Here is a 17,234-nt window from a genome sequence, read left to right on the forward strand (position 1 = left end):
CTTGCACAGCCGATGGCTGATGAAGGACCCCTGTCCCTCTTTCGAAACGTCCTGTGTCTCTGGAAACTTTGTGTACGGAATATCTCTAAATGTCGTATTACAGTACACTGCAGTTTCTCTTGGTATTTAAATATGACGTTTATAAAGATTACTGAGCTCAGCAAGTGATTTGTGCTTTTAGTGATTTAAAAAATTCCAGTGCCTTTTCTTTTCCTTAATAAATATATTTCAGACAACTAATTGTCTGTCAGATCTATGGTGTTTTCTCTAATGTCATACCTTTTCATCATTGGGCAGGCTGTTAGCTCACCTGTTACGGTACTAGCAACAACAAGGTGCTTATTTAATTCCCAAGGAGCAAACATACTATTAATAGCCTACTGATCAACATGCATTAGTCCTTCTGCATTATACTGAATGGTGCACATGTAGTAAAACAGACGTTTCCCTTAACCACAGCTTCTTTTCATGCATCATGATACTTCATATTCACAGATGTTGCTACATGTTGTTACACTGTACACTAAAGATACCTCTGCAAATCAAGTCAAGCGCTGAGCAGCTACGAAAGAGGCGCATGCGCAGTCTGTCAGAGGACGTTTGAAACAATGGCGGCAAACTGTTTACCAATAACAGAGCAATGGATACGAGAAAGGCTCAATCTGCAGCACAGCTGCCTGGGTAAATCAGATTTACGTTAAGTATACACTGTTAAATTAATTCACCGGGCTAGGTATTTACGAAGTTGCCTTTCAGAATTATTTCACAAAAGCACTCAAGTAGTTTCCTCATAAACTCATTCGCTAACCGTGAGTTAGCCTGTTAGCTAGTCGTTGTCCTAGCAACACTGTACCTGTGGTGGAGGCCCAACTGTCCACCCGTCTAATTGTGTGATTAACACCCAGCGGATGTCCGATCTCTGTGTCTCCCGGGGACATATGAGACGGGGAAAATATGCAACTTGGGCATTTCTCTCAAGAATTTTGTCCGCCTGAAGATTCTGGACCTTTCTCATAATGCCCTTGTCTCTGTTGAGGTGAGTGTTGTCACTAACTAGGTAGGTATCCTAAGTAAAGTTTTAAGTGCCATACCAAAGTGTGCCTTTTCTGTTTTGTTTGTTTGACATGTAGGGAATTGTACATTTACACCTGCTTGAGACCCTTAACTTGTACTACAACAAAATATCATCTCTTCAAGACGTCCTGGCTTTACGTAAACTTACAAATTTAAATGAGCTGGATCTGAGGCTCAACCCCGTGGTGAAACAAGAACCGTCCTACCGCCTCTACTTAGTGTATGCAATCACCAAACTGCGGAAACTTGGTATGTGTTTGGTAAAGTTTTGCAAAACAATGACTGTTATTTTATTATTCGTAATAAAACATGACGTTTTTGTTTGTGTTCCCTCCACCACAGATGACTGTGCTGTAAGAGACAGAGAGAGGAAAGCTGCTCTAATGTACTTTTCTGTAGAGTCAGCACACGAGATGAGTCAGAAACCTTCGCTTTCTACAGAGGAGAAGGGGAATAGGTGACGCCCTCAGCACACAATGTGCTTTACAGATTCTGCTCACCTCTCTGTTTACCATTTCACAGCTTCGCATTGTTCACTCGTCAAAATGTTTGTGCACCTGCCTGTTTAGCAGATACTCGGTCTGGGCCTTCAGGGCTTTTGTTCTTTCCAGCTCCTGATACAGTTGGTCATGGGCAAGAAAGGCCCAATGCCCTGACTCAGATCTGCTGGGAGTGGGACATGATCAGAGATGCATGCTGAAGAGTAGAGGACACGCCTGAGCACCTGTTCTTCCTCTTTAAATGACGGTTGTTTATGTGAGGTGCTTTTGACTGAAGCAGTGAGCCCAGGATCGCCTCGGTTAGGAGGGTGATGATGAGGACGCTGGCACACAGAGAGGGAAATGAGGAAACTGTACTGAACCACAAACCCTTTGGAGACAGGAGCAAGAAGACATCAGAAGCCTCCTGTCTTTGTCCCACTAAAGACAGTGAGCTGGACTCTGTTCACTCACCAGGTGAGTTACTTCACTGACTTAAATAATTCTGTTACTTTACCCAAAAAAATTACTATGGGTAAACTGACATTTAACAGTTAATATGATCTAATGATGTGATGTTTCCAAAGTTCATGATTGTAAGTCAACTTTGTTAAGTGTTCATACTTGTTTTGATGCAAGCTTTCCTCCCATTCAGAAATTGCTTCTGAAATTATACATTTAATCAATGATTGTGGTTCTGGGATGATGTCTTCAAAAGATCAGGTGCATTATTTGTTTATTTATTTAATCTTTCAATTAAAAAGTAATTCAATCATTACAGATCACAGTCATAAAGGCACATGTGTCAGTTTTAATGTGTCCTTTCCTCATGTTTAGGAGTCTAAACCCAGTATTAGGAAACGCTGTAGTAAAGGTGGTGAGTTTAATCCATGCATTATTTATTACTCTCTATGTCCACAAGAGGGCAACATTTTTCTTCCTCTGTCAGTACGAACTGTTTAGCTCTCCTCAGTTTCCCAGCATCTGGTGGGTAATTCACGAGACAGTATTGCTCAGAATGTCTCTTACAACCTAGTGCACACTTCTGGCTTCTGGCTAAAGTAATATAGTGAAGTTTGAACTCTTGCTCGGTGTAATATGCTCTTGGGGGACATGGCCTCTGTAGATTTATGTTTCTTTTGCGCTGAAATCAGATGTGCTAGAACAACCAAAGAGCAAAACTGTTCGGAGCCTTCCAGTCTTCCAGGACTAGAGACTAGAGAAGGACTAGAGTGTCTTAACAAACCTGTCCATTTTATTCTCCAAAGTTCAAAATTAAGCACTTTCAAATTAAGTCGTTGCACCTTCTGGCTCTCTGTGCTTTGTTATGTACTAAATTCTAATCAGTACTGATCCGATAACCAGGGACTGTTAGCCAGCATGCACCCAGAGTCACTTTCCTGGATGCATCTGCAACAGGACACAGTTCTGCATCGCTGTGGCCAAAGACAGCTAAGGACGTGACCCTCAACCTCACGCAGGCGGAGGGCAGCTTTACACCACATCCCAGCAGCACCGCGGCTCTGCAAGGTATTGTCGGACCGCCAGGCTCGGTGTGATGCTCTCGACTCAAACGTTCCCGTGTTTGCTCCAAGCTCAAAGAGTTATCGGTTGGGGATGTGCAAATAATTAAACAATTGTATTATGTTATTATGCATGTACCACCATGGATAATTGGTTATGAATTCTCTTATTAAACTCTTGAAGACAGACAGCGGGCTGGCTTGGTAAAGGGTCACTGTGAACGCGAACCAAACCCAGTGCTGCACCCCCCGAGACTAACCTACAGAAGAGCTGAGGACGGGGAACATGGAGGACGACCCACCACCGTCCCAGAGAAAGCGGGCCGGTCCCGCCAGGTGAGCTCGTCCTACGCCAGACGTGCGGCTACCTGGATCGCTGGTCTTGGGCTACACGGGGATTTGAGTACAGACGTTACTTCAATACAACGTCCTTGTTGTCAGGGAACCTGCGAGAAGCCGATGGAGCTCCTCCTCAGCTTGGTGGAGGAGTACTGGTGTGGAAGGTACAAGGATCACGACCCCAAGCACTTCCTCAGTGAGTGATGGTGACGTCTGCAGCCGCACCGTCCTGCACGTAGGCACCAGATTTCTCCCGGCGCCATGATACCTCCATCCTGTGTCTGTAGCACAAGCTGTCCGGATTCTCCGTACGATGGAGCAGGAGGTTCTAAGCGGGGAACAGGAGAGAAAGGCTCTGAGGGAGAAGACGAAGGCCCTCAAGAGCCATGCGGAGCAGCAGGAGACACGTCACCAGTCCCAGATTCAGGGCCTGACCGAGCAGCTACAGAAGGCACACAGCTCCATTGTAAGTGTGAGGCATGAGTGACTGAACAAATTACAGACAAATCACTCAAGAGTGAGAAGCGGTCAGACTGGATTAGATGGAGTCTGACTCAGTGAAACAGAAAACTTAACTCTCACATTTTCAAATGTTAAACAGCTGTTTGGCAGGCCAGGTTTAAGCATTGAACACTCAGGTTTTTAAATATCAACAGGGTTTCAAGAGCACTGCTGGAATGCTTCCAGTTAGTCCATACATGACAATAAGGCTGTTTAGGAAATTCTAGACATCAATGTCTGGACCAATAATGTATTTTAGAACTTCTCTGGCATGTAAAGTAAGTGTGCCTAAATTTGTGTGTTCTGTTGATGACAAGGAGCATCTTGATCAGCAGTTGAGGACTGTTTTGGAGGAAAACGTGTCCTTGCAGAAAGAGCTGATCACACTGGAACAGCGTCTTTTCTCCGAGCGGCTGCGGCAAATGCCGGACCCAGAGGAATAAGGTCAGTCCGGGAGCTCACCCAGCGCTACGGAAAGAACATCGTCTTTCTGGTGGTAGAGCGGGTCTTGCGTCTCTTTGTGTGCACATGCTTGGGTCGTGCTGTGTTGTGAAATTGTCCTCTACCTGTGAGGGATCTTTGCGATGGCTAACGAGAGCCCCGTGTGTTACGCCAGGTGGAGGGGCCTGTTGCGGAGCTGACGGAGTCACGGCAGAGGGAGCAGCGGGTGGAGGAGCAGGCATGCAGGGTGGCCCGGTTCACTCTGCACGTGCCAAACCAGACTGAACTTCCAAAAAAGTCCAGAAAACATCTTCATTATTACTGCTGACTTCAGATCGTATATTGGCGGTAAGCTGCTTACACTAGAGCAGAATTAGGGGTCGTTCAGCTCAAGATGTAGTCCTGAATCAGTCTCCAGATTAGGAGGCAACCCTTTCCCCTGTGTGTCAGGGATGACAAGGTTTCTTGATTGGATCAGAATATTTTGTGTTTTTATATCTTAGCAATACATCACATTCCCTAAAATGTGTATTACTATTTATTTTTGTAGAGAATTCTGTGGGTCTTTTCACTATGCAAATGGGTTTTTGCCTCAGTTGTACTAAATATCTTGTTTTCCATCCCCCAAACACTTTATGAATAAATCTAACATTACAATCTTTATCAGTCTTTTCTTTGCCAAGACCTGCCCTGTTCATAAGGATGACAAAATTTAAAAGGTCACTATGCAAAACAATGTACCCACGATCCCTTACTGTGTATGTGGAAGTAAATGTGGAAGTATGTCATCGGGTTTTCCCAAGCCATGTCAGTGAAGCAACACTTGACCTGCTGTCAGCAGCCAGATGAGTTTTCTCTCATGTCACCAATACATGACTATACAGCAAATGTTATTTAACCCAACTGTATTTCCATCCATCACAATTAGGGGTTTGGGGTGGCCTGCCTCTTTAAGAATCGCTTTTGTCATGATGTAATAGCATGTAACAAAAAAACAGTGTAACCAGTCTAGCCAAGCCTGAATGAGGAATTAATGAAAACCAGGCTGCTCTTTAGGACACAGTTTCTTGCTTTTACCTCCTAAATTATTTTTTTATTTTGAACAATGGTACAAAACACTGACACATTAAAGTCTGTTGAACGTTACCAAGACTACATAACATGCAGCATGTCACTGTAACGTTAAACGACAACAACAAAAAAAAGAAAAGTTATTTGAAAATAAGACATTTGTTCCTCGAAACAGAGGGATTACAGTATTTGGCATTCAAGCACACAAAACATCTGAATGAAATAAGAATTTGTTAAATACAACAACAAAATGTCTAACTAGCAGTGTGATATCAATATGAGTGACCGAGGCAGGAGCTAGCAGGAGCAGTGCCATCTAATCGGAAAAATAGATGTTCTGTAGAAGAATATGTCTGTACATGCCGTTCTGTCTTACCAAGAAACCCGCTTAAGATTTTTCCTTGAACTGGTCAAGTTTCATTAAGGTAACTTGTAACAAGGGGCAATTAAAAGGGAAACATTTGAGCCTAAAATGCTGTTAAGTTATTGCATGTTATTTGGCAAAAAATACTTATTTTGTAAACATTGTTCATTAGGCTGGAAAAATTGCACATTGTAAAAGGTGCCACAATAATAATAACAATAATAAAATGTATGCCTCCCCCCCCTCCAAAAAAAAGGGGTTTATGCATTGCTTTTTTAAATAAAACTTTTCTGTATAAAAAAAATAATAAAAAATACTAATGCTTTAACATGTTTCAATATTTGATGGAATCTGGCAGATTTCTGTAAGGGTAGCTGGCTAGTTCAGTAGTCAGATTGACACTAAGTGAGGAGAGTTGTGCATAGCTGAGAGTGTGAGTATAGTGCCACGGCTGTGAGGCAGAACATGGGACCAACGTCTGCATCACTACTTCCTGTCTGTCTGATCCGAGCGTTCGTACGATGGGCATCAACAGCAAAGAAATTACAGCCAGTATTTCACAGTATGCCATCAAGCTTTAGCATCAGGAGTACAGTTACACCACACATTTTAGAATGGATAGTAACACTTACTATCGAAATATTAGATATACAATGATCACTATGGCGATTTCTTTGAACACCACACAAGCAGCTAAGAGCATATGCATTGTCAAATTTAGTTACCTTTAAAACAGGTCTGCGCAAAGTCACAAAAATCTGTTATCAGCAGAATTAATAAAACTTAAGTAATTTAGTTCATGGGAACCCGAATAGGACATAGTCTGCAATACGTTTTGCTCTGTAAAGAGAAGCAAAAGAAATCTACACATAACGTAATCTGACCACAAGGAAAGATGCACAATAGAAGACACATTTATAAAGGACAATATTAAATATATAAATGAATTAAAATAACCACCAAATGAACAGAAAAATTCTGAATTTTTCATATCAAATATCCTTCTCAAGAACAACAGGGTGTGTGTGTGTGTGTGTGTGTGTGTGTGTGTGTGTGTGTGTGTGTGTGTGTGTGTGTGTGTGTGTGTATATATATATATATGATGTAGGTTATTGTATGTATTTTGTGAAGCATTTTTTTTCTGTGTAGTGTTTTTCTTGTTGGTATCAATCTTGGCAGCATCATTCCTGATTCCTGACTGATTTGTAAGACCTGTTTGCTTTTGTAATTCATGCGATATTTCTTTTGCCTCTTTGAGACTCAGTTGAGTGAGAGGAGTGTGGCCACTGGTGACATCTCGGTGTCAGTGTAAACAGTGTTCCAGTTCTCAAACAGCTTCGGAAAAGGAACGGACAACTGATCTTGGTCACAGGAAAACAAAAAACAACTTTCAATCGGAAACGGAATATATCATGCTGTTGTGCTTCTCTTTTGTTCGTTTGTGGTAACCTCAAATCGGTTTTTATTGGGGTTTTGGTTGAACTTTCTTCTCGTACGTGCCTGCATGCTTGTATCCGGAGACGTATCCGGACTTGTCCACCATATCCACCCGGCCTGCTTTACCCTTCCCGCGGCCTGTCTCGTCGAAGCGCTCCTTATGGGATCCTGTGAACTTTGTGGTGTCCGTCAGACGTGACACAGTTGGGGACGCCACGGCTCTCTTGGGGCGGGGGAGAGAGAAGGGAAGATTAAAAGTTCGACCTCTCTTAAGCTGCTGGGTCAGCATTTTCTTTCTTTGTTATCAGTGGACTACAGCATACTTGCTTATAATGGGTTAACACAGACGCATAGTGCGTTCTCAGAGAAATGAAGGAAAGAAGAGATCTGTATTCTAAAGGTCTTTTTGGAGTAACAAAAACTAAATATTTTTAAGTCTAAAACTTGGTTCGAACTGATGGTACACTCATGGTCAGACTCTAACTGTAAAAGTTGCGGTGACCCTTACCGTGACTCCAGCTATAATGGGCGACTTCCCTTCCACCATCTTGAAGACCTCCTCCGCTGCCTCTTCGCTGCTTTTATCTTTAAACCGCTTCCTGGCCAGTTCCGAGAGAGCCTCCCTGAACTGGTTGTACGTGATGGTACGGCTTGATTTGTTCCTGGAAAATTGCATGCAAAACAGAGCAGAGGAAGAGAGCGGCGAAATGAGCCATCATGTTGTGTGAGTGTGCAGTCTGCTGAAGTACAAGAATGTGAGTCTTTTCAAGGCAAGATAGATCTGTTGTGTGACGGGACTCAGAGTGAAACTGCAGACGTCACAGGGGTTTTCCTGCACACTGCAGACTGGGTTTCCTGGGAGAGCAGAAACCCTAAACACAGCCAGTGGGCTGGGCCTGAGAACTGCCCTGTTATGGTCGGAACAGCTTCTGCCGTTTGAAAGGCTGCTGAGGAGATCAAATCTGAAATGACTCCTTACTGTGATAATACCTACAATCTTTATTAGCAGTTACAAATGAGAGTGAAGGATGATGTTCGCTTGTGTACTGGCAGGTGTGTGGATGCCTTCCAGGTCTCAGGTACAGTGTCCTTACTCCAAACTCTCTCGGATGTTTACAGTGTCTTCTTAAACGCGTTTACCCTTTTTAATGGCTATCACACTACGACTCATTTTCAATGAAAAAAGAACATAGTTACAAAAATACAAACAACTATCGCCGTGGTGATGAATAACGTAAACAAAAGTCCATAAAGCCTGTGGTCTCCCTGGGTAACTCAGCTGTCATAGCAACAGGCTTCGGTAAACACGCCCCCTTTGGGTTTATTATTAATTTGAGCTCTCAGGCGAGTGGGCGATTTTGTTTGGGCTTTCGCTCTCTATTCCTCTCCGACTTCTCCCTGCTGCCTAATGTCAGTGTGTGTGTGTGTGTGTGTGTGTGTGTGTGTTACATAGGCTCTTCAATAAATCATCCACAGAAGAGAACTTTAGAAGTTGAGTTTCCCAAAAGCGCAGCAGGAAGTAAAGATGGTACAGAGAATCAAATTCAAAATGATCTCTGAACATTAAGGGGAACTTAAGAGGATACCTTTGGGACACAGTGCCCAAAAGACTAGATGCAGCAGCACTAGTGCACTACAACCAAGTGCACTAGCTGATAAGGCCCATCTCTGCTCTCTTCTTCACACAACAATCACACAGCTGGCCTCTCTCTTAACTAATGTAAGACCAAACTGCTTGCATGATGGTAAACCAACAGAATATTTGTGCATTGCCTTGATGTAAATTCCCTTACATCCAATATTTCTTCCATATTTCTTTCCATAATAACTTTTCAATCCAAAGGGCTATATTTTAACATATATTAGATATTAGACACATCTGCTGATAAATGTGAGCCATCATTGAGGCATGTCATTGAGGGGAGCCTCTGCCTGCTGACCATGACTGGTGCACGTCTCCCCGCTCTGATAACCTGCCCTCTCTGCTGCTGGAGGCCGAGACCCATCTGAGCTGCTCCGCTCCTGCTGTCTCTCAGGTTCAGTTGCAGTCACACATCCAAACACTCCAGTCTGGAGTAGAAATAGTTTATGGCTTTAAAATGAAAGAAGCGGCCGTTAAACGGCAGTGTGCCGAAGGACAGCTGGGCACCGTGTCAATCAGCTGATTGGAGAGATCGGCTCTGACACTTCGGTGCGTTTTGTGTGTCAGTGTACGTTCAGTAGATGACAGGGAGTCCTTGCTAAGGACCCGTGTTGCCAACACTGCCTCTGCAGTGGAGTTGTCTTTATTATCTGGGTTCAGTCAGAGCAGCACTAATCCTTTCTGCATAGTCCTGATGCCACATTCTGGTGCATGTAAACACAACAGCTACTGCTGTTGAAACTAGCCTCCAGAAAGCTTTGTAATGCTTTAACGGCAGAGTTTCCTCACTACTGTAATGATGCACAATTGTATGGGCTTTATGTGGAGCCTGAAGCCCCCTGACCTGCAGACAGCAGGGTCATATAAACGGAGCCGTATTGACCTGCTGCCCTGGATGACATGACAAAATGGAGGAGGTGTCGCAAGTTGTTAAACTAACACAGCGTTAACAAGAAAGGCGCAAAGTAATTTAAATATTACACTGTGTTAACTGTCTTAAAAGTTCAGTGTCCGATAAGGAACATCAAGAAAGGACAGTTAAACAGATTTATCTGTTCAAAAAGAGCATCTTTGGTTCTTGAAGACAAAGATTGTAATGTGAAGGTAAGTTGGCAGCAATAGCAATGATAGCCAGGTGGTCACCAGACTCTAGTTGGATAACTAGTGAACTGGGTTCTTTAACAAGACCCCGTGTGGAATGTTCTCAAAATCCCCAGATTAAAATGCATTAAAATGCTGACGACGGAAGGGAAGGCCTACTTGACTTTGGAGAAGACTATGTCCACGTCCGTGAGGGTGATGAGTTTGCCGTCTATGACCCCGCAGTCCTTGCACAACTTGGACCAGTTCTTGCCGTGCAGGTCCCTCCCGGTGGCGCGCGTGTCTCCGTGCACGGCGAAGCGGCGGAAGGCTTCCTCCAGCGCCGTCAGCTCCACCGGCGTCTTGGCCCCCGCGCCCCCCTCGCTCGTCCCGTTGGAGTCCGTCGACAGCCGCTTGGCCCGCTCCCTGGAGTGATCGCTGGGGGGCCTGAGGGGGGCGCTGTTCGGCACGGGGTGCTTGGCGGTCTGAACTCTAAACTCTTCCATGGTGCTGAGGAGGGAGAGAGAGGCAGAAGACGAGGTAACAGGACGTTTTTGTGGAAAAGAAATAAAAGTTGATGGCACAATGGTGGACGGCATTTCTTCCTGCCGCCGTTGTCTCCGGATATTAACACCTACAGTTCTAACTGTGAAAGTGGTCTCCAAGAAGACTGAACCTGGCAGTAGATCACAGGTTGAGATGAAATCTCATCATCTATTTCTTGCTTCTAAGGGCTTCCGCTGAAGCTGTACTGCACAGATTTTCATATGACTTCATATGGGCTTCCCCTTCCAAATCACAATTTAATCTCAGGTGAATCACTGGGGGAATGGTCTATAGCTAGCCTTAGTGAACTGCTGCAGACTGCCACTGCATGTAGTCAATGAGAGTTCCTGACAACGGTGTGATTGAGCTCCTCCAACGCTCAAGAACTGCCCAGTTTAGTCCAAATGCAGTTGAGCAGAGCCAAGGTATCCATGCTTTCCTCCTTGGTAAAACATGCTTTGGTTCTGGTTCCAAAAAACTAACCGGCTTAATGTTTGAAGCTGTTGTGAAGTAATTTATATACACATTCATTATGACTGACTGACATTATGACTAATTTTTCATTAATAAGTTACTAATAAAAATTTCAAGCATAATTAGTAACAATGTAGCATGGCAACCACTGCATAGCAGTTACTGCTTAACTGAAGAATTGTTTAGGTGCAATTTATTTTTATTGAATGTCTTATAAATCATAAGTCACACCAGCATGTATATAAAAGGTTGTAAATTACCTTGGGTGTCTTTAAAGGTGCTATATAAATACTATTACAGTGATTTTACTACAATTATTAGGGACTTAATTACTGGATGCAACCACTGTAACCCACTGCCTCTTGTGACTTATTGTTGCTTTATTATGAAAAATGTTCTCCCTGTTTAAATCGTAGCAAGTTATCAGTGCAGGCCAAACAGACCTCTGCCCCATCTGAGCAAAAAGGCAAACGTGTGACTCGGCCCGACAGCAAAACAAGCACGTACTGCAGCACAGAGAGACAGGTGCAGCTGGGATTCAAACCTGTGGCCCTTAAAGGGCCCCTGCGTGTCAGGTGTGCTGGGTGAGAGCTGGGTGAGGGAAGGGCCCCGGGCTGTGGTGCGCACACACACACTGGGCAGATGTGAAGAGCTCTGGCACCAGGCTGCAGTTATTAATAGGCTCTTGTGGAATTCAGACCTCTGCAGCCGAGGGGCTAACAGAGAGAGAATACACCCTCAGACGGACAGAAACGTTTGCCTGCAGTCTATACACAAAATTAATAATACAAAAAAAACCTCTGAAGCTGATCATTATGGCCATTCTTTAGTTTTCATGCACCGTTGGCCTTATTTGTTCTTTTGGATGAAGTGCTTTCAAGACCCTGTGAGGCAGCCCTGCGAAATTACTGCTACTTTATCGAGTGAACATGGCACTTTTTGATTCATTTTTCTTAGAACATTGTGTGACAGTGCTGCTCTGCTGAGCCTGGCCCAAAGCAATCATGAATCACATCACTACGTATCACAAAAGATATGCTACACTGTTGATTAATAATGTCTTATCATACCAACCATCTGTACACATACTGTATATTAACAAAAGGAATGCACAATAAATCAACAACTGCAATAAAAAAATTATCAATGAAAACGATCTATGAAATAAATGGATCCCACAGTGGAGATCAAACGTCCCAAAATCTCTTGACATTGCTACCTTTAAAAAGTCCGACACAGACACAATCTCGTACAACAGAACGGCATCCACACATGCACAATATTCACACACGCCAACAAACCACATGCAGGTTAGAAAGCGCTAACATGTCCTCTCACCTCAGCCCTTGGTGTCCCCTCCAGCTCTCTGTCCTCACCTCGCCGCGATGTCCTCGCTGTCTCCCTGCGCAGCTGAAAGTGCAGACAGACAGCGCTCACTGCGTCTGGCACAGGCGTCGGGTGGGCACGGCCGCCCGCTCACACACTCCTGGGACCAGAGTGCAAAGTTCCACGCCGCCAGTCCACATTTTCATTTTCACATTAGATAAAAAGTGCAGTGACAGCTTGTGGTGATTTATGACTGTCCGCCAGTATTGAGCAGGCCGTCTCTTGCTCTGCAGAAGGGCTCAGTAAATAATCCCACTACAAAAGCTGGCAGTTTGCTGTCAGTTCTATCCACCGGCCTACGGTGTCATTCTCACGTTTGACTTATTTCACCTACTGTGTTGAAGTTACTTTGTGGGTTTTTAAGTGCCACACAAAAACCCTTCCATTCACGTTAGTCCCTAGACAATAAAAGTGGACCCTAAAGACATGCGGATCAGGCCCCCTCACACTGCTTAGACATGCAAACACCTCAGCGCCGCTCCACACCAAAACACATCCTGGAGTTCAGCTACTGTAGATTTCAAAGCCAAACCAAAGCACAATTGCACACCGTCCTTAAAACTATTTACTACTGACCTTAAAGCAATGAGTCACAAATATAATTTGGTGCCATAAACCCTACAGCTCTGTCGATGCAAGTGTCCGACTGCACTCGCATTTTGGCAGCAGTCACGCGATTGGCTGCTTGGCCACATACAGCCCATCAAACTTTACTGCTGTTATCATTACTGCCATAAACGTGTCAAATTAACTGGCACGAGCTTTCACACATGACCATCATAGCTGATCATCTGCGCACACACTGCTCACCTCCCAACGGCTCCCATAGCCGACCGGCATCGCAACAAGTGCACGCTCAGGGAACCAGGGTTGCCAGGGAAACCTCCCCTTTAGAAGAGGCCCGGTGTCTTGTCTCGGCACCGTGGCACGTAAGCTAGCTATCCAAACGCCACGACGCACACGGTGGTTCCGTAGCCATCTGCGGCAGAGCAGGAGCGGGTTTAAGCGCTGAAGTGCACACTGGCGTGATCTCACTCACGTTGGGTCACACAGGCTCCTCCTGCTCCCGCGGGCTGGTGCCGGGTCCGCACGGCTGAATCGCACCCTGATCACTCCACGGAGCAAGTCAATGGACTCAAATGAGCTGTAGAAGCGCAATTAATATACAAGTGGATTCTTAAGTTCCCCTTGAAGATGTCCCCGTTCAAGGGCTTTGTATTTCACAGCTCATTGTAGTAAGAAACAAACCTTTATTAATCACTATCAATAACACCATTCAACCAGAGAAACACTGTGGGTCCATTGTGTGTGATGTAGTTCACACACACACACACACACACACACACACACACACACACACATACCCAGTGACATCGCCAGCTTTCACAAGCCATGGGAGGGCAGAGGTCACCACAACTGCAGGTCATCATTTTTATAAGTACATTCTCTGTTAATCCAACAACTGAATCTAGTCTGACTGTGCAAGTCCTTATATTTCCAAAATACACAGAGTAATATTCTTCCACGCATTACCCACATCATCATCATACGAGACACTGTCTCTTCATGTGGGACATCGTATTGCTATTAAAAGTGACACTGTCTCTAAGCACGCACTGAACTAAGACTATTTGACCTGTGGAAATTATTAGTTGCCCTCAAACTTGTGCAAATATACAATGCAAATGCGAATTAAGCACAATCACATTGCTGAAACTCTCTAATACACTTTTGTGGTTTTGTTGATTACAGACACCTATTAAGGCAGACATCTGGCATCTTCTATAGCTAGAAATGCTTGATGTGATGTATTAACTGCAGCAAAAGATGGACAAAGACAGAGAGAGAGAGAGAGAGAGAGAGAGAGACACCACAGAGAAAAAACAGATCTCAGGAGACGGATAATTGTGGTGATGACTGCATGCCTACATACATTCTCCTTCTGGGGATGCTCTCCACAGATGAATGCTTAGACTATAAATTGGCCTATTTTAAACATGGTCTATTTATATCTGGGAAACGTGCAGTGGAAGCAGTGGGCCTTGCTGTGAGGAACAGCTGTGAGGAACCCTCTGAGAACCAGCCCTTTGAAGCAGGAGACCAGCACGGAGGGCGGAGCGGGATTACTAATGTACCAGGTAAACAGGAAGAGAGGCGGGCATAGGTTGATGAGAGCAGTGCAGATCCATGTGTCTGCGTGGTGCCTGGACGTGGAGGGGGGGGCCATCTGCCGCACGCCTCTCCCCCTACGCACCGTCTCGATCTGGCATGCGTGTGCCTCAGTGAGGCCTGCCAACTGACCACAAGATCTGGGCTTTCAGAGATGCCCCCCATTCACGGCCTGCTCCCGTCATTACATCACCCACCAGCCCAACACACGCATGCATGCACACACACACACACACACACACACACACACCACAGTACAGTACTAGCCTCACAATCAAGTCACTGCTGTGTTCTGTGTGTGTACATATGTGTATGCCCACGAGTGTAACTGTGAGACTGGATGTGAGGGTCTACTTTTTAACCCCTATTTCATATTGTTCCGTTTCTTAATTCTCTAAAGAGAACAGATCATGCTGTTGGTTTATTCCTGCAAATTTAATTTAAACAATGTCACAAACATTTTTCTATCATGGTACAGATACCAAAAAGGCATGAATTAAAGTGCGATTGTCATAGATTAGCTCATGTCACATTTACAATAGGTCATTTCTTGACCACAACAATGCAGCATTTTATCGGGCCACAGCAGGCCCAGGGAAGCTCGGACCGGTGACCTGTTCGCACCACTGGCTGCACGGACTTATATTTACTGCAGCTGATTAATGACTCACTGGCTGGGGCCGTGCCTGGAGAAGAGGCCTTGTGACAGGCGCTCTTCTGAACCGCCGCGTCTGTGTACCAACACCTGGCCAGGGACGCCAGTGGACACGGAGCATTACACTAGCTGCTGGACTTCCCAAGGCATCGGGATTCCATTGTTTTAAAGCAGCAGTGGAAGACTGTAGTGAGTCATAGAGACGAAGAGAGATACATGTATTACACCGACGCGGCCAAGCACTGACAATCTGCATTATGTCTTTTGGTCAGTGTTAGGTTTTCATGTTCTACAGAGAGGCTTTAAAAATAAATAGCCCTCTACAAAGAGACTTTAAAAATAAATGTATAAAACTCCCACACAGAACATACAGAAGTTTTTTGCTATGCCTGTTAAAAATGCTATTGTGAGAAACAGAATGTTAATGAGAATGTGGCTACATGCTACATAGTTAATTGTGGAACTTGAATTCATATTCTCTTTTTGCTTGTCTCTGTGGTGAAGGTCGTTCTCTTATCTCAACACAATCCTCCCGCGCGTGCACACACACACACACACACACACACACACACACACACACACACACACACACACACTGTTCATCTGAAATGCAGATGACAAAGGCCTGTGACTTTTATCAGGACTGCAACATATCTGAGCAAACTGGGGCAGGCTCCTCTAGTGACCGCAGCCTTCCAGCAAGCAAACCTAATGCCAACATAGTGTGAACAGGCCTTTATATATGAATAATATAGCTGTGTTCTTGAGCTACTTGGCGAGTAGAGCTTGACCACCAGGACGAGGTGGTACCTAGCCTAACTCACACACTACACATTCTCATCTATGGGATCATCACATCATGTGTCACTGGCGTTCATAAATCACACAGCTCTCGACAGTATTTATATATCAGTCTTTAAAGTGTCAAAATGCAGCGAGAGCCATTACAAAAAAGTGGGCAGTTTACACGTATGGTTAAAGAAAGGGGGCAATTAACCAATTTGTGATTACAGGCCGTCAGCGACGGTGGCCCCCCAGGCGTCGGTAGATTAAAGCTAGTGAATAATAACTACACGGTAGTTACACAAAGACCATGGACGCTGGTATTCAATCATAAAAATAGAATTTCGGTTCTATTTTTGTGCGCGCATCCCATCACAGATCCGCTTCTTCTAGGAGGTGTTACATAAACTCGTCTTGGCCATCATCGGTCCACGTGATGACTGTTGTTGTTCACCACGCGTCGCCTGCACAAAAGCTGTTGTGCTCCAGATCACCACTGCATCTGAAGGCTAATAAAACCACATTACGACACCTTTGCATTACGTAACAAAACGAGCGTTTTGAAGAGAGCCGAAATGAAACCAAAAAAACACACACAACTTCCTGTTAACATGTCGCTTTAACGAGGCGGAAAATCATTCCCGATGTTTATTTGTCATTCGAATTTCCGCGATGCGACTTCATACGTCTTCACAGTGGAGGATTAAAGCCTTACAGGCAGCAACGAGGCGTTTTACCACCACAACTAATGTAAGGAAAACAAAAACGAGCTTACCTGATCAAATACGCTCTACTGCCCACGCCTCCTCGCCAGTCTCTACCAGAACATGTCGGTGTCCAGCCCAGTGGTCCAGCCTGTCAACACGTCAAGGATGTCCTCGGTCCTCGCGCAGCTCGCGCTCCAGTCTGTCCGACAGCCCAAAGCGCTGATAGATGCGCTCCGGCCTGGAGCTCTCTGATTGGCCAAGATCGCTGTCACTCAAGAGGGAAGGGCGGTTTATAAGCTCAGATGAGTTTTATACAATTCACAGGTACACGCATGAAAGGCTGTAGTTAAATTTCAAAAATATTTACTGCAGTGAAAGATTGACTGACTTAAATATCGTCAGTTGCACTAGCAAAGTTAACGATATTTTGTGAATTCGGAGATGACCGTTTATTTGAGTGTTTTGAGACTTGCAGCCACCCTGATGAGTTTTGGGGAGATTACATAGTGCTGTGGTCACATGTCCGAGAGGAATGTGGCGACACTGTTGTAAATCAAGACATT

At 44.7% G+C, this 17,234-nt stretch overlaps 2 protein-coding genes across 12 annotated transcripts; one reads left to right on the forward strand and one right to left on the reverse strand.

The window, feature by feature from the left end:
* The first annotated feature begins 575 nt into the window (after positions 1-575).
* On the forward strand, positions 576-6,029 carry cep72 (centrosomal protein 72). Of its 5 annotated transcripts, none has more exons than XM_077012494.1 (13): positions 576-681; positions 906-1,036; positions 1,131-1,323; positions 1,417-1,531; positions 1,852-2,030; positions 2,209-2,276; positions 2,391-2,430; positions 2,919-3,083; positions 3,261-3,412; positions 3,518-3,611; positions 3,703-3,881; positions 4,234-4,360; positions 4,533-6,029. In XM_077012494.1, the coding sequence occupies exons 1-12, from the start codon at positions 609-611 to the stop codon at positions 4,357-4,359; spliced, it is 1,515 nt and encodes a 504-aa protein (XP_076868609.1). In that variant the 5' UTR covers positions 576-608; the 3' UTR covers position 4,360; positions 4,533-6,029. The 5 variants fall into 5 exon arrangements, with proteins under 5 accessions (XP_076868609.1, XP_076868612.1, XP_076868611.1 ...); XM_077012497.1 differs by having other exon boundaries at positions 2,973-3,083; XM_077012496.1 differs by having other exon boundaries at positions 2,391-2,427.
* Positions 5,462-16,895, reverse strand: tppp (tubulin polymerization promoting protein). Of its 7 annotated transcripts, none has more exons than XM_077012502.1 (6): positions 16,740-16,894; positions 13,168-16,473; positions 12,310-12,381; positions 10,132-10,461; positions 7,738-7,891; positions 5,468-7,452 (listed from the first exon to the last, which is right to left on the reverse strand). In XM_077012502.1, exons 2-6 carry the CDS (start codon positions 13,182-13,184, stop codon positions 7,255-7,257), a joined length of 771 nt encoding a protein of 256 aa, XP_076868617.1. In that variant the 5' UTR covers positions 13,185-16,473; positions 16,740-16,894; the 3' UTR covers positions 5,468-7,254. The 7 variants fall into 7 exon arrangements, with proteins under 7 accessions (XP_076868622.1, XP_076868623.1, XP_076868617.1 ...); XM_077012504.1 differs by having other exon boundaries at positions 5,474-7,452; positions 13,397-16,473; XM_077012503.1 differs by having other exon boundaries at positions 5,474-7,452; positions 12,310-12,457; positions 13,397-16,473.
* Positions 16,896-17,234: the final 339 nt, after the last annotated feature.

This window comes from Brachyhypopomus gauderio, chromosome 7, assembly GCF_052324685.1.
Source record: "Brachyhypopomus gauderio isolate BG-103 chromosome 7, BGAUD_0.2, whole genome shotgun sequence".
NCBI classification, from domain to species: domain Eukaryota; kingdom Metazoa; phylum Chordata; class Actinopteri; order Gymnotiformes; family Hypopomidae; genus Brachyhypopomus; species Brachyhypopomus gauderio.

Bases quoted from the DNA above. Each gene is read 5' to 3' on its own strand.
- cep72 (XM_077012494.1), top strand. From the start codon at position 609: ATGGCGGCAAACTGTTTACCAATAACAGAGCAATGGATACGAGAAAGG. The intron at 682-905 runs GTAAATCAGATT...ATTAACACCCAG, and splicing joins TCTGCAGCACAGCTGCCTGG to CGGATGTCCGATCTCTGTGT. The intron at 3,084-3,260 runs GTATTGTCGGAC...AAACTCTTGAAG, and splicing joins CAGCACCGCGGCTCTGCAAG to ACAGACAGCGGGCTGGCTTG.
- tppp (XM_077012502.1), bottom strand. The intron at 10,462-12,309 runs GTGAGAGGACAT...CTCCCTCCTCAG, and splicing joins AGGGGACACCAAGGGCTGAG to CACCATGGAAGAGTTTAGAG. The intron at 7,892-10,131 runs GTAGGCCTTCCC...GCAATTTTCCAG, and splicing joins ATAGTCTTCTCCAAAGTCAA to GAACAAATCAAGCCGTACCA.